Source organism: Haliotis rubra, unplaced genomic scaffold (assembly GCF_003918875.1).
Source record: "Haliotis rubra isolate DU_JTF1 unplaced genomic scaffold, ASM391887v1 Scf471, whole genome shotgun sequence".
NCBI classification, from domain to species: domain Eukaryota; kingdom Metazoa; phylum Mollusca; class Gastropoda; order Lepetellida; family Haliotidae; genus Haliotis; species Haliotis rubra.
Window position 1 is genome coordinate 170,175 of NW_025767159.1, and position 17,069 is coordinate 187,243.

At 38.0% G+C, this 17,069-nt stretch overlaps 1 protein-coding gene across 1 annotated transcript in view; it reads right to left on the reverse strand.

The window, feature by feature from the left end:
* Positions 1-4,908: 4,908 nt before the first annotated feature.
* The window catches only part of LOC124290719, a 59,236-nt gene continuing 47,075 nt past the window's right edge, over positions 4,909-17,069 (reverse strand). Inside the window, exons 5-9 of the mRNA XM_046727523.1 lie at positions 14,786-14,932; positions 9,508-9,887; positions 6,081-6,174; positions 5,852-5,937; positions 4,909-5,024 (exon numbers count right to left, since the gene is read on the reverse strand). Of these exons, the coding sequence (XP_046583479.1) occupies positions 4,977-5,024; positions 5,852-5,937; positions 6,081-6,174; positions 9,508-9,887; positions 14,786-14,932 (755 nt within the window). The 3' untranslated portion in view covers positions 4,909-4,976. The remainder of the gene's footprint in view (positions 5,025-5,851; positions 5,938-6,080; positions 6,175-9,507; positions 9,888-14,785; positions 14,933-17,069) is intronic.

Genomic DNA, 17,069 nt, shown 5'->3' on the forward strand with positions numbered 1-17,069 from the left:
TAGAGACTGTCAATGGGAGAGGTTCTGAAAGATCCAAGACAAAGTCTCAGACCTTGGTGATGAACAGAATCTAATAGTTTTAGGTTGCTTTTGCAGGCCCCACCATATACGATGGAGCCGTAATCAAGTTTCGATCGGACCAGTGATCTATATAAGTGAAGGAGGGTAGTTTGGTCCCTCCCCACTTTGAATTAGAAACAACTTTTAACAAGTCGAGTGCCTTCAGGCATTTGGCTTTAAGGTATTTAATATGTGAGTCAAAGATGAGACCAAGAAATTTAGCTTCCTTCACAACTTTGATGGGTGTGCCATTTAAGGATAGTTCGGGGTCTTTATGGGGTTTGTATTTCCTACAAAAATGTATACAATTGGTTTTTGATTTAGAAAATTCAAACCCGTTTTCCAGACACCATCTATTGAATTTTGTTGAGACAAAGTTGTAATTGTCTCTCAATAGTTCGCATATTTTTACCACGGCAAGAAATATTAAAATCATCCACGAAAAGGGATCCATCTATTGAATCACTTAAAACCTTCGAAAGACTATTTATTTTAATACTAAATAATGTGACCGACAAAATACTGCCTTGTGGGACACCCTGATCCTGATTGTAATGATCAGACAGGGTTGAACCCACTCGGACTTGAAATTTCCTGTCGGTTAAAAACTGGGATATAAAAAGAGGCAAACGACCTCGCAAACCAAAATCATGTAAATCCTTCAAAATGCCATGCTTCCAAGTAGTATCATATGCTTTTTCAAGATAAAAAAATATTGATACTGCATGTTGTTTAGTTATAATAGCATTTTTGACAAAGGATTCTAAGCGTACTAAATGATCAATAGTACTTCTATTCTTCCGAAAACCACACTGAATATTTGTAATGAGGTTATTGGTTTCAAGATACCAAATTAATCTGTTATTTACCATTCGTTCCATGGTTTTACAGACGCAGCTGGTTAAAGATATCGGTCTGTAATTGGAAGGATCAGTATGATCCCGGCCAGGTTTGGGTATAGGGACTACAATGGCATTACGCCATGAAGGTGGAAAGTTTCCAGACGTCCATATTTTGTCAAATATATCTAAAAGTGTGACCAGACATGGTTCAGGCAAGTGTTTCAGTAGCTGATAATGGATATTATCAGCACCCGCTGCAGTGTCATGAGCTTGCTCAAGAGCTGTGTAGAGCTCATGTAAAAACACTTCATATAGTCTTCACCATTATTTGATTCAAAATTAACTTTTGTCTTTTCCTGTTGTTTCTGATATGTCTGAAACTCAGGGACATAATTTGCTGATGAAGAATTTTGGGCAAGAGTTTCGCCAAGTTTATTTGCTATATTAGATTTGTCAGTAACTAAATTATCGACATCTTTAAGATGGTGAACAGCAGATTTTGAACCTTTGCCTTTAATTCTTTGAACCATGTTCCATACTCTGGACATTGGCGTACGTGAATTAATTTTGGAGACATAGTTCCTCCAAGATTGCCGTTTGTTTTGTTTGAAGGTACGACGTGCCTTCGCATTGAGTATTTTAAATTTATTTAAGTTATGGACAGTTGGTGATGGACAGTTCTCTGCCTGATTGCCTACAATCGGTAAAAGCAGTTTCTCTACATATGGAGTTGTAGAGGACTTTTATACACTCATCCGCTATTTCATTTAAAACGTCAGAAAAAACTTAATAGGGATCAGTTATATCACTGAAATATTCAGTTTGTAGTTTAGATGTGCACAAAGTTTGAAATAAGGGCCAGTCCGCCTTGGAAAAATTCCATCTTGTATAAGATGTAGAATCAGAGGAATAAATTTCTGATAGGATAGTTGGAAAGTGGTCACTTCCACAGAGATCATTGTGGACTGACCAATCAAATTCATTGAGGAGGTTAGAGTCTGCAAGAGACAAATCTAAAGAAGAGTAGGTGCCGGTTGCAGGATGCAGATAAGTGCTTGAATCGTCATTATATATACACAAGTCATTATTGGATATAAAATCTTCCAGTATTTTACCTTTAGTGTTAGTGCTTGTACCACCCCAGATCGGGTTATGGCCATTGAGATCACCCATTATAATACAAGGTTTAGGAAGTTGGTCATAGAGAGCTTGAAGTTCAGACTGCTGGAGTGTTGAAGAAGGCGGAATATATAAAGAGCACAGTGTAAAGGTAACGTGAAGAGTTAGTCTCACAGCAACAGCTTGGAGACTAGTTGTGAGTGTTACAGGACTATGGATAACGTCCTGCTTTACAAGGATTGAAGACCCCCCAGTGGCCCTGTCACCCGGAGGTGAAAAATAATTATATGCAACAAACTGACGTAAATTAAAAGTATCTGTCTGCTTCAGATAGGTTTCCTGCAGACAGAAAGCTGATGGTGCACAATCTTGGACTAATAGCTGTACCTCATTACAATTGGTCCTTAATCCTCTACAGTTCCACTGTACTATATTTTTGGAATGGACTATCTTTTAGGTGGGATGATTGGGCTTCTACCCCGCACTTGTTTAGTGGGCGACAAGCTATGTGCCCTTGCATGGGAGTGTTCGGACACTTCCATGTCCTCAAGCGAACCATATTTATTATAGAGTTGAACTTGGTTGTCTGATCCCTTTGAGACTCTGGCACTTTGAAGTTTTTTAGTTGAATCTGGCCTTGGTTTCGTTTTGTTTTTAACGACCTGTTGGACATTTGCAATTGATTGATATGGTGATTTCTCCTGTGGTATAGATGTTTCACGATTACCCTGAGACTCAGATTGGATTTGGGATGAAATTATAACTGTTGTTTGAGTGGATTGTTCTGGTGAAAACTTCTCGGGAGTAGTAGTTTTCACCCATGTCAAATCTGTTTGACAGGTTATTGACGTTGTTAGGACTTTGGACTGTTTTGGGGTTGTATCAGATAGCGTTCTGGTGATTGACGCGTATGTTTCGGTCTGTCCTGGGGTTTGTACGAGTTTTTTAGCTTCTGCAAAACTGATGTTTTTAGTGAATTTAATTTTATTAATCTCCATCTGCTGTTTCCACATCGGGCATTCCTTAGAGGAAGATGAGTGTGTTCCAAAGCAGTTGGCGCACTTTTTAAAGTTGCTGTCACAATCTTCCGTCACATGCGTCTTCTCACTGCAGTGAGCGCATGTAACAGACAATGTGCAGGTGTTCATACCGTGGCCGAACTTCTGACATTTGAAACATCTGAGAGGGTTGGGAATGTATGTGTCAACCCTGATATTGCAGTAACCTGCCTTTATTGATTGAGGAGCATTTGGAAACGAAAAAGAAAAGAGGTAGGTGTTTGTTTGATGCATTTCTGAGTTTTTACGGGTGGTAAACCGTTTTACAAAGGTGACACCTTGATCTTTCATTTCTGAGACTATATCCAGTTCTGTCATGTCAGCGAACAATCGATCCCGATCTCGTACAATACCTTTGCTGGTGTTAAGAGTACGGTGCGCAGAAACTGAAACGGGTATACCAACAAGTGATTCAAGGGAAAGGAGGTTGGATGCTTGCTGTCGTTTGCTACATTCGATTAACAAAGCACCTGAACGCAAGCGTTTAATGTTTTTCACGTCTCCTGCAATGCCATGAATGCCTTTAGAGACTGCAAACGGATTTAATTTCAGAGGCATTTTATCAATAGTCTCAATCACTATAAACCGTGGCCAGTAATCAATAGACTGTGAAGGTCGCTGTTCATCATCGTTGTCAAGTGGACGTTTAGGTTTTTTTTAGGGAGTTTCGTAAGCCATATTGAATGTATATTGTTTCATCATCCGAGCTCCCCACCCACCACGGAGTATCATAAAGACAGTGCTAATAACAAGTGGATCTCCAACTTGCAGCACCAGGGATACCCGGATGATATACTCCAGCAGAAAGATTAAACAAGTAATCAGTCTACAAGATTGGCCCATGAGCCACCGCCTTCTGGCACCAGCATCTAGGCAAATTTTATCAAATTTGAAAATTCATATTTCATACAATATATACACAAAACCAAACATGTCAATATTGTGTCCAAATAAATCCAAGCCAAATAATTTTAGAGCAACGAAATTTAGTGCTCAGGGCTCGGCATGACCAGCCGATTGGTTGAACCGGGCCCATTCAACCACCCGTCTAGGTGAAGTAAGGGGCGAAGTGGTGTGTTGGGCAAAGGAACACTGTTCCTGGAACCAGTGCCCTCAACCACCAGACTCCCGTCCTCCACCGACACAGGGGCGCAACCCACGGCAAACAGGTTGGTGGACCAAATATACCCCCGGGTCTACAACGTGGGGTTGAAGAGCTCTTGACGTCACCCAGCACCCACCACGAGGAGGTGGCTCTTCATGGGTGCTCTTCAAAACATGTGCCGTCCATTCTACCACAACCGCGTTAAAAGATGTAAAGAAAATATATACTGTTTTTGAAAATCAGAGGTATATAACGTGATTGGTTAATGTAAATCTCATGCATCATTCTATCCAGGGAAGGCGATAAACAATTTTCGATAACACCAGAAAGTATTTCGAGTTGAACAATTGCTTTGGTCTTCACGAGAAGCAACCCATTCGGCATTCACATAAGACAACAAATCTCGCTGATCAACTTTACTGAACGCATACACAACATCTATAGATAATCGATATTCTTTGACTCCACCAGTACGGACAAATTTAGTAAACGTTTTAGCAAAGTGATAAAAAAGCAAACTGATCTGTTTTATTCATGGTTCCTGGGAAGCGCAGATTCTCGCGACCTTCAGCAGTATTTCAGACAAGGACCACTTAACTCTCCACAAAAACTGAGATCGACAAATCAAACGACAAGGTCAATGGTGGTGTACTATTTTCTTTGTCAAACTATGAGGTCAGTCTGATGGGAATTTTCTCTATCAATTAATCAATTATTTTTTATCAATATTTCCAAATCTTTATTTGTAGATTAATACATTTGAACTGAACGGCTTCATGGCAGTTTAATGGATCAGGCGAGGGGATCAAACGCTTTTGGCACGCATCGATAGATCTCCATCTGAAAAATATAAGAAAGTAACGATGTCTCAAGAGCTAATTTTTCACAACATAAGCAACTATTATTGTGATAAATACATTTAGCATGAAACTTCTTTGTCACAGATGTAATATCGCAGGAAGCAGAAGTGATATATGTTCCCATGGTCCCTAGTGCCTCGGTCTAACTTTGGTTGTTGTTAATCTATATTCCAGTTTATATTGTATTGTTTTTTTATGTTTTATTGAATAGATAACAGTTTTAAATCTTTGCCTGGGATATTCTAGTTCTTTTACTGTCATTTGTTAACAGATGTTATGGTCGAATCATATATTAATTATGTATAACCTGTGTTAGTCACGATACGGTTGAAATACTGTGACTTAAAATATTAACTCACACACTCACTGATATATGTTTTCTATTACAATAGGTATTGTGGTTAACGCCTCCGTCTCCGGATTTAATTGTCCAGGGAAGCAAGGCACCTTGGCAGCGTGACACGTTAAAAATGGTTGAAGAGCTAGGGCTGGTAGGCTTGGAATCAGAGTTGGGCAAACGATACCTCAGTGGGACAGAACACACAATGTCGACATTAGCCAGGACAAGTACAAGGACTCTACCCTCCACTCGTTTCACCATGCACAATTTAAGTAACAGACACTAAATTTCAATAGTACCTGTTTGGACGTCAGTTGTTTGACAGCTGTGATAATAACTGTTTACGCCGTTTTATACATTCACAGTCGGATATTTAATGCGCGTATGGTTTTGGTCACATATAATTCAGACTCCTACTTTCATTTAGATATCTATTCCTTCAAAAGTGTATGTCTGCCTCTTCTTACCCCTCTTATTTTCCCTTTAAAACCGACACTACCACCACAGCCTGTGTTGCCAATAAGGAGCGGATGACTTCGCTTTTGTATCACTCCTGAAACAAATAGCATTTACTCATTCAGTTTTATAACAGACATATAATGTGTGTGCCAGCTGCACAATTATGTCATTTCGAATTGCATGCATATGTTGTGGTAATTCTAAGTCTACTAGATATAAATATTTGTAAATGCAAACCTTTCCATGGTATGGAACCGATGTTCCCATCAACATATCCTTTGAATTGTTCCCCATCGTAGACAGCAACAACTCTTTTGAAGAATGGTCCCCTCTACAGTGAGTCAGTAGAATATGTTATTTTTGTGAACATGACAGAAACAAACCTGACAATAAACGTTGGCAATTGATATTCAACCTTTCTTACTGACAGAACTTCCTTCTTTGTATAATAACAAGCATAGTCACTAAGGTGACATAATCCCCCGCCGCAAATTATCAAATCAAACTTATAAAGTAATGAAAGTTTAAGTTAAATGTCAACAAAAACATGACCAGTCAACCTCTCTTGATATCTTGCTCTTTAGGTGTTCAATTGCAAACACACACATATTTTCAAGACTGACTTTGACCTTGACATGAATGTCATAGTGTATGAAATATGCAAAAATAGTACTAAAGAAATTGCTTATTGAAAAACATTTAAGGGAAGTCTTGAAAGTCTGAAGAAAATCCAGTGAACCGTTCTTGAGATAACTTGCTGACAATTCAGGTTAACATGCTGAAATCTTCAAAGTGTCGCTGTGACCTTGAAAATTAAGTGAAGGTCACCAAAATGGACTGGGCCCTGCACCTACCCTAGATTCAGCTTGGTTTCAAATATGAAGACAATCCAGTGAACGGTTCTTGAGATAGCTTAACATGCAGGTTAACATGCTGAAGGTCACCACAATCGACTGGACCCTGCGCCTTCCCTAGATAAAGCTTTGTATTGAATATGAAGAAAATCCAGTGAACGGTTCTTGAGATAGCTTAACATGCAGGTTAACATGAAGGTCACCACAATCGGTGGTAAAACGTGAAAGTCCCCATGTGACCTTGAAATGAAGGTCAAGGTCACCAAACCTGACTTGGCCCTTTCTTATACTGTGATGAACCTAGGTACCAAATATGAACAGAATCTAGAGAACAGTTCTTAAGATATTCCAATCCGTACGTACGTACGTACGGAGCCTAATACTATATTAGTATAGCGCTAAACGCGCGGCGGGGGATAATTATGTCGTATCCCCTTGTTAAAACGAGTTTAAAAGAAAACGTTCGGAGTGAATGAATATTTTAGCAACCAGCTACATTATTCATCAATCAGTATACCATTATCAGTGTATCAGACGTGTACTAACCGGGTCATGGACCACTAACTTGTACCTATAGCTTCCGTAATCGAACAGCTTTAAAAAGCGACCATTCAGTGATCAAAGTGGTTTGCTTGGGCTAGTTCGAACTGTCCGATAGGTAGAGTTATGATGTTGATCATGTTCTGGCAGCAAACAAATAGCAAAAGCACCATGTTCGTCATGTTCCTTAGGTTGGTGGCCTACCTTCACTTTCTAATGATAAATATCTGTTTTCCTGTTATATCAAATAAGAATAATAACATTTGATGCTCTAAGCCTACTTCTAAAAAATACACATTACCATTAGGGAAGTGTCTAGCTGTAACAAGTGGTATAAAATGATTGAAAGAACAGGAAAAAGTACAAAGTATCATGCAACACATAAGGTAAAGTCATATGAAACTAATTAGTGAATTATCTTTTTTTAGGTTTTCATACTTCGTTTAATATTCTGCAGTTCATTTTATGGACTACCAGCTAGCCCGACTCGGCCCAACTTTTCTTGCTTCGAGTTGATGTAGATAAACATATTCTTGTAATGTATATTCATATTGTCGACAGGTATCAACAGGCATGGCAAGGTGTGAGGAACATTATCGGTTTTTCCAAGAAACAATCCCCCATCAACACAACAGACGACCAGGAACATGCTGAAGATGTTCACTGACAAGGTGTTGGACAGTCTCTGTAAATGCATTGCACAATCGACATTTCATGTTACTATGACCTTTAAAAATCACATTTTGGCGATTGCGAGTGAGAAGTGACTGGTCTTGGGCATCAAAAAGGATTACCTCAGTTTCGCATTAAACTGTTCCACACACAGTATGTACACGCGATGCTATGGTTTCTAAAGTATCATCCGACAAATCACTACGTGTAAAGGTACACATTAACATTCTCCACATTTATCAAACCCAACCCCCCGAATTGATTGGCATATCTAAACGATTAAGAGTGAGTGAATGAGCTAATCTTTTTGGTCACATCGACAATATTTCATCTATATCGTGAAACGATTAAGAGGGGACGAGGGTGGTGGGCTCTGTTATCAGACATGATCCTTCTGGCCAGGCGGTCAAGAATGTGTTCTTTGTCCAGTCAACTAGGAATAGGAAAGTACTGGCACAGCAAAATGATGGGTGGCTTTGATCTTGTTTCAAACATTTATCTCTGACCTCTAGATTTTCTTAAAGCGAGTTATACACTTGGTCCGAGGTTTTTCTTGAATTTGGGCATTGTGGAGCTTTGAAATACACAATGCCATTTTAGAAAGTGGTCAAATGTAACATATGTTATATTTGGGATTACACTTTCTAAGTAAAGTACAGATTCTAGTACTTGTATATGCATTATCCATTCCTAAATATTCACTTTCACTTATCTTATATCTATTTTTGAAGAATCAATAGCCAGGCTTATTTAATTAATACGAGCATGTCTTCAAGTTATATCAATTCATGTTTAGAATAGTTACTGTTGGCATATTATAGCTTATTTGACAGGCTGGATAACAAATGCCCCTTCCCTGCTAAGTGATTTTGTGTGTGTGTGTGTGTGTGTGTGTGTGTGTGTGTGTGTGTGTGTGTGTGTGTGTGTGTGTGTGTGTGTGTGTGTGTGTGTGTGTGTGTATTGGGGGTAATGAAGTGGACTGTATTGTGGGGGGGGGGGATAAAGTGGACTGATAGAATGATGCTTGTTTGCACATTCCCAACTCAATGGTTGAGTCATAACTATGATATAGGTGTAACATATGTTATATTTGGGATTACACTTTCTCATGATATAGGTGACTGCCGAGTCCAACAACAATTAGTTGTGGTCTAGTTTTCACTTCAAGTCTTTGAAGGGCATTTAGAAGTGGAATACATAGGAAAAGCAAGATTTTATGGATGTCAACTTATTTATTGTGAATAACACGACGTTTCGGAGTGTATGCTTGCTCCTTCATCAGGTGAATGGTAGGTAGTATAAGGGGGTATATATATACATACACACACACACACACATACATGGGGCACTTATTCTACACCCTATCTATTACTATGTTGTTTTAACGTATCACTGACCTCATGTTTTTATTACATATTCTTTCCTCAACATTGTTAAACTTGTTATACATGTTTTCTTTGTAGTTTTCACTTGAAAACATGTTTTGCCAAATGAATTGAAACTTGAGCCCCGTTCTGTGCTTTATTACATCAAGCCTTGTGTGGTGTTACTGTGATATAGATATAATATTAACAGCAACATCTGGCGCTTCCACTTACCAAAAATTCCACATTCGTCTGAAAATAGGTATTTTCGCCAACATCAATAGTGAACTTCACATATTTTCCTTCCAGTGCAATTTCGATGGAATGGCTTTTAGTTGAATTGTCGCAGTTGCTTAGAAGGACCTGTCTTTCAGTTGGTTTGGCTGTTTCTGCTTCTTCGAAATTGAATATGATTGTGAGACCTCGTGCGTAGTCCACGTTATTAAAAGATGTAATGGCAATATGGCTTCTGCCATTGAAGATGAGCTCCACATCATCATTTGTTACATTGACCACCTCCACAAAGACATCATGCCGCGTGATTGACCCAAGGCCCTTCGGTTTGCCATTTACAACAGTAATGTTGACGTGGGGGTAACATGTGGACACGGTGCCTAAAACATAAGAGTAATAGAGGTTATGTTGCAGTTGATAGTGTGGCAGTAATTTGTTTTATCTAACCGATGCAATCAATAATAACTGTTGGGATACACGTACACCTCTGAATAAAAGAAACAGGAAATGGTTATTCCCTACTAATGAATTTTTTTATATAATTGACATTAATTATTTCCTGTTCCCCCTGTTACAGTAAAAGGCAATAGAGCCAGGGGGCTCTAGGGGCTTTTGCAAGAAAACGTTAAGAACAGAAAAAGCACAAAATAACAACACAACACCCCACAACACATTCACTAACCAGTCACACTTACAAATTTCAAACAATTACAGTAAGTTTGTTTAAGTTCAAGTTTATTCAGCCTATTCAGTTCTTCATTAGAAACAAGAACAAAGAATTCAGAAAGTCTTTTAAAATTTGCAAAATCATGATATAACAACCTTTTTCATAACACTTATCTTGTTCACTTTTACTGAAGGATATATTCTTTTCCATAAAGTAGCTATCTTGTAAATAATGTCTAAAATGGTTAAAACTATAGTACTGTCGGAAATAGAAAAAAAACTGTTTTTAGGCTGTTATTCTGTATCCCTAAAATTGACATAATTACAAATAGCATATGTCGAAATAACCCACTTCGGCCTAACTGGGCGTTCAGTGGGATGCGTAATACGATATCCAGAAAAGCCTGTTTACTCGTAAAATCGGGCAAAACTTAGAAAAAATACGAATAGCTGCTGAAAACAATAGATCAGACTATAGATGGCAATTAGGTCGCTCAGCCAGGTATGACGACGGACCGTCGACTCACCTGGCATGAAATGCACGTGCCGCCTACAGGCACAAGGGGTCATCTCAAAGATATTTTGTGCTTTTTCATGTGTGTTGACTATGTCTCATCTACTGATTAACATCTACGTGTCTTTCTTTCATAAAGTATATGCTGAGATATGTAAGAGAGTATGATACCCGAAAACCATAGAAACGCATCGTAGTATGAAGGTGGCATGACCACCCGAAGATCGACAGGACTGGATATTATTTGTAAATTGTTATGACGTGCCGTGTACCTCCCCAGTATAATTGCCCTAAAGGATTATCTTATCTTAGCTGATATCTCTATCCCCAAGCCCGACCCCAAGTTTTGCTTTTGAGACGGCCCCTCCTATCTGTGTCTTTTTATAGTGACAGTGAGAATGCATGGTAGCTACATCCTTAATAGTTTCGGCATAAAAGTTATTATTTTTTACGCTAGCTATCGTTTATAATGAATCTACGTCTAATTTCAAATTGGGCATTTCAAAAGTGTCCTTTGTAATACAATATCGTCTCACACTAATTTGCATAAAGCCATGGTCTGTTCCAAATAAGACTGCACTAATTTCCCCTTTGTAAAGTTCCTTTTTCTCCGTTTCCTATCTCTCTACCACTGAGACTGTAGTTAGGCCGAACTTAGTTTAACAGATATTTCACACTTTCACATATCAACTACATAAATTGTAGGGATAAAGGAGAAAATACAGTTTTTTTCTATTTCCGACAGTACTATAAGAGTAGTTTTTAATACCTTACATTTATCTATGAAGAATTTAGCTAACAACAATATTAAATCAAACACCTCATCAGTATATACATTTGTTCTCATTCCAAACACAGTAAGTTGCAGGTCCAATTTCATGTTGTGAACATGTTGACATTTATCATTCAATAATTCTAGAAAACATTTCCACAAATCTTGCACATGTTCACAATACCAAAACAAGTGGGGGATTGTTTCAATCTCACATTTACAAAAGGTACATAAGTTGCTTTCAGTTAATTTGATCTTAAATAAAAATGAATTAGTTGAGAGAATACAATGTGTAATCCTGAACTTAAAGCATTGGATTTCGTATCCCTTGTAGTCTTTAAAGTTTAAAAATATTTTTCCAATTCAAGTTCAGCAAGCATACAATCCTCCCACTCATTCTTGAATAATTTATTATAATTTAACATCAGATGCAATTAAAACATAATAACACTTGGCTCCCCTCTCAACAGACATCAGTTTTCGATTAACTGTATCAAAAGAAGTGGGTTTCAGTATCTTGAACTTAGTTTGATAACTTTTAATTGCCATGATAAGACCATTATAATGGAGAAATTTTATGTCAAGTTCGAAAGTGTTCTGAAATTCCTCGAGAGTACGGTATGTTACGTCTAAATTGATATAATTACGAATCTGATTAACACCTCTCTCAAGCCAGAAGAAACAGAAAATTACCTCTTTACCAATTTTTAAGTGCTTGTTATAATAGATTGGTTCTGTGATGAATTCATCAAATGAACATGGTTGAATCTTATGTGCAAACGTGTCGAAAGCAGAAATACAATCAAGTCAAAGTTCATTCTTAATACCTTTGGAGAGTGTACCTGGATAAAAATTACCAAATACAGCTAGATTGTGCATTTTGGTGGAGGAATCATAGCACAAACACTTCTATTTGAATGAATGAATTTGGTACAACGTGCATCACACCGATAAGGATCTCACAACAATTTACTTGCACGAGAGGGAACAGCAGAGTAAATAATGTATTATAATTAACAGTCTGAGTTGGTTCACACATACCTCCAGGTTGTCTATCAATAAAGTGTTCACACTCTTGTCGGACGCACAACAAGTTCCCTTGCTTCGATATTGCTTGAGTGCTGAGATATGTTGTTTGAACATTGTAATACGTGTAAACACATACATATTAAGCCTCTCCCGGCAATATAGTATATGTGTCCGAACTTTTCATTCTTTTCAACATAACATGCACACAAATTACAAATGGTCGGCCCCCTTCTGAAAGAACTCTACGAATTCATGTTTTGTTTCAGTTGTACGCAGTTGGTTATTGAAGTACTGTTTCGGTCAAGCCTAGTTTGCCTAAGATGGGTTATATAGGATATTTGAATCGCCAAAATGCCTTTGAGAAGTCAATCTATCCAAATTTTTCTCAGAATTCAGAAAGTTATACCGTAGTTTTAATACCCAACTTTGTAGCCGTGAATTTAGAACTACTTGTCCAACGGGCTTAACGTCAATAAATAGCAATACGTTTTTCAAACGCATGACCACGTTTATTCTGCAAGTAAAATCTGCCAGCTCTAGCCTGGATAAGGGGTGAATCTTACCATCACCGTCTTAATTGTTATAATCATTGCTCTTGTGTTATATCACCTTTGAATTTGTAGAGCCATAGTGACACGTTTGTAGTGATTTGCACTGGCTTGTACCGATTGAACTGTCAACTTTAGATACATTTATTCAGTACATCACATTTCTTTGTTGTTTAGCACCAAGTTCTTTTTCGGACTGAATCCCATTTAAGTTTTTAGTTTCAACTTGGGAATCATCAGCTAACACGGTTGTTAATCTAGTAATGATTGACACAGCTGATCTAAAATCCCATTTGTCATGAAGTAAACTAATACTAACCAGGTCTGATTTCATAAACATGGACGTCCATGTAAGTCAGTGGACCAGATTAGTAAGAGCTGGGAACATAATATGAAATGAGGAAAGATTGATATTAGACGGTTTGTTTTATTCAAAGTATTTGAAATACGTTTACTATATTCAACTTCAAACGTATATCGGGATTACTCGTTCGTACTCTACGAATTCATTGTCGTAAGAGGCGACTAATGGGATCGGATTTTCAGGCTCGCTGACTTGGTTAACACATGTCATCGTATCCCAATTGCGTACGCACATACTGTTGATCAGTGGATTGTGGTGATTGCAATTAAATTCCAGCAGAGACAAATGGCACGTCCCTATGTACGAAACGCGTGTATGGTTGGGCAAAAAAGTTTTTATTCCATTTCATGATTAAAAAACACATAATAATGAATTTTATATTGTTATTATGTTATTTATTTACATGTTGAGTTTCCGACATTAGCCTATCCGGTATATAGAGAATACTACACGAGGTCTCATTACATACGAATTATACGAAACGAGTGTCCTTCCTTTGGTATCTGACCGAGCGAAAGCGAGGTCAGATAACATAGGAAGGTCACGAGTTTCGTATAATTCGTATGTAATGAGACCGAGTGTGGTATTTTATTTATTACCTACGTCTTACATGCATTAAATTGACAAAATAGCGTATTTTTGTTATTGTTATGGTTTCAAACCGAAACCGGTTTGATAAAGAGGTTGCGGAGAGTTTTGTACTGTACAATATTTGCATGACGTCACACTGTAATGACGTCACTGCCTTGGTAACCGAACTAGTGCAGCCTCCTACAGTAAACTACTCCGTAGCACCCGTTTCTTGGTTTGCAGTTGCTTCATTCGGCTAACATCACTGGTGGAACCATTGCGTTTATGTTTTTCGACGGATATGATGTCTCAGTTCGACTCACAATTAAACAGCGACACGGCAACGTTTGCAATGTTTACATTCCCACAATGCATTTAAGTTGTAGAATGAATGAATTCACGTGTTTGTTATGAATGAAAAAATAGTTACGTCAGAATGTGACCTAATTGAGAGGTCATCGGTTATCCAATCAAATCGTTAGAATCTCAGGTCAAGTCGTTACGACACAGGTCAACGCGATACGACACTCGTGTGACGTACGAGACTAGTATGCAACTACCCATACGTTGACCACGTGGGTAATAAAGGTTTATATTTGAGCTGAAGAGTACACTCAAAATATCTTACCAGAACCCTGCATAAATGATCTAGACAGAAGAACCTTTTGCATTCATGTTTTTTCAGAGGATACCAGTGTGTCTGAGATATAGAGGTATAAGCACCCCAGCCTACGTTGAGCGAAATCATTTGCAATGCATACGTCTACGTGGAAACTTGCTAGTATTGTTAGCTACTACAAAGATGTGGTGCTTACCAGGATCGACACGGTCCCACTGTACACACGTGCATGCCGGACTCTCTTCAAAGATTGTTCCATCGCCGCAGTGCATTAGGGTCTTTCCAGTACTGCCAATTTGATAGTATGTCAGAGGATTGAGGGAATTTGCCATCAATGTACATTCTGAAAATATTGAATTTAACAACAATATATCAGTGCGCAATGTAGTGTTTTGAAATCACACTCACTCGCGCGCGCGCACACACGCACGCACGCACACACACACACACACACATACATACATACATGCATATTGACAACTGAGCTTAATGTTTATCCCGACTTGCCAAGTCATATAGAACACAGGTTCACGTTTCTGTATATTCTGAAAACCCATATGTCCAGAAACTCAAAACATTTAAACTGCGTCGCCCATGGACAGGTGTTCAATAGTGAACATCCGTAATTGCTTATTCATTATGTTTATGCCTTGTTATCAACACGAACATATTGTCAAAGTTGTACCTAATCACTCTGAGTTAAAAAGACTTTCGGAGGTTCAAGGTTCATTACTTCTGATGCTAAACGTTTTGTGCATGTCGTAAACGCCACAACTTCTATATTTGTCCGAGTTTACTTTGAAAAGCAGAAAATATGGCGTGAGACGTGTTATAGCATCAGTGATGCATGCATCAATCCAGTGCATATGTAAGATGTTGAAGCTTCACTCAACATAATTCCTGTCACCATGGCACGCTGTCTTTCGACCAGCATCTCCTTATAACATCAATTATAACAAGGAATGCTGTTTGATCTATCCTTAATGATGCCAAGCTTGACTATTAGTGTGGGGCAGTGGATTGCACCTACAAACTTACAAAGTATATGTACTTGCACCTTGCATACATATTAGTACAAAAGCCAAAATGCACTTCTGATTTTTTTTAAATGCACCATTCCATCGTTTAACTTGTGCCGAGGACAGACATTGCGGTTTTGACAAATATCAAAGCAACATCTCAATACCCCTTTGACGTTGATATTGGATGTATTCTCGCCATACTGTGAACACTGCATTACAAAAATTTAAACACACGAGATGTACATATTTACCTGAGAATCATTTGAGGTAAATGCACAGCATCAACAGTTGTAACCATCTGTTCAAAAATTGTCGGCATGAATTTTAACCCCCTTTGTTATATGTATGAGAATCGTGTTTTAATGTCTGCGAACAAAATTTTATCCGACCCGTCTCATGATTTACATTCTTGTTTTAAACTTTTACCATCTGGACGTAGATTCCTCGTCCCTAATGTTCGCACAAAAACGTCCCAAACATCTTTTATACCTGTTAGCATTAGACTTTTAAATGAATGTTAGACCTAGCCACAATTTTAAATGCATTTGACTACTAGTCTCTTACAGTATACACTGGTTATCCTTCTCATCCTGTTTATTTGTGTGTTTAAGGTGATCGTTGTTCTTTGCTTAATTTGTTTTATCCACGCTGTATGCCTCACTGTTGTAAAAAGAATTCCTTTGTCAGGCAAATAAAGTATTATTATCATTATTAACCCCCAGCACCATCCATGAACTAACAAACTCAATAACAAGAACTCAGTGCATCATCAGTAAAATAACCTTTATTTTCTACAACACAACGTAAAAATGTAGGTTTCATGACCATTCAATACACAATTTCTTTTAAACAAATAAACGTTCAAATATAAGCATTTCTTCTGGCTGTTTAAGACTGAACCAAAAACTGAACAAACTGCAAACTTGGTGACCTTGTGGCATTTGTTTTATGTTGTGCTGTAATCTCAGATGGCCTTCTTACTGCCTCTGAAATCACATGTCTTTTTGCATCACTTGTCCGATTGAAGAGTGGAATTGTATCTCGTTAGCACACCTGATAGTTGGTCTGATACACCACAGCAGGGTAGAAAAGTGGCGTTTGAGGCGAATGCAAAAGAAATTTTGTCTTACAAAACCAGACTAACACTCATCTTCTTTCCACTCAGCTGAGAAAAGAAAGAAACACATCTTAAGCATTAGTTTACAAATAATGCATGGAAGGATGGCACGTAAGTAAAGTCACGCATCCTTCTCAACCAAAATGTCTCATAACAAAGAAATAACGTGTAAAACCTAGATTTGCTTATAATAATTGAAAATATAAAATCAAAGTGTACGTGAGAACTGCTAGGAAAAGACGATTTTCGGACGATATGCAGAGAAATAAATATCTTGGCGCTATTAATGAAACTCCACGAGTGCTTAAATTGTGTTTCTTTGGCATTAATCCCACACATTT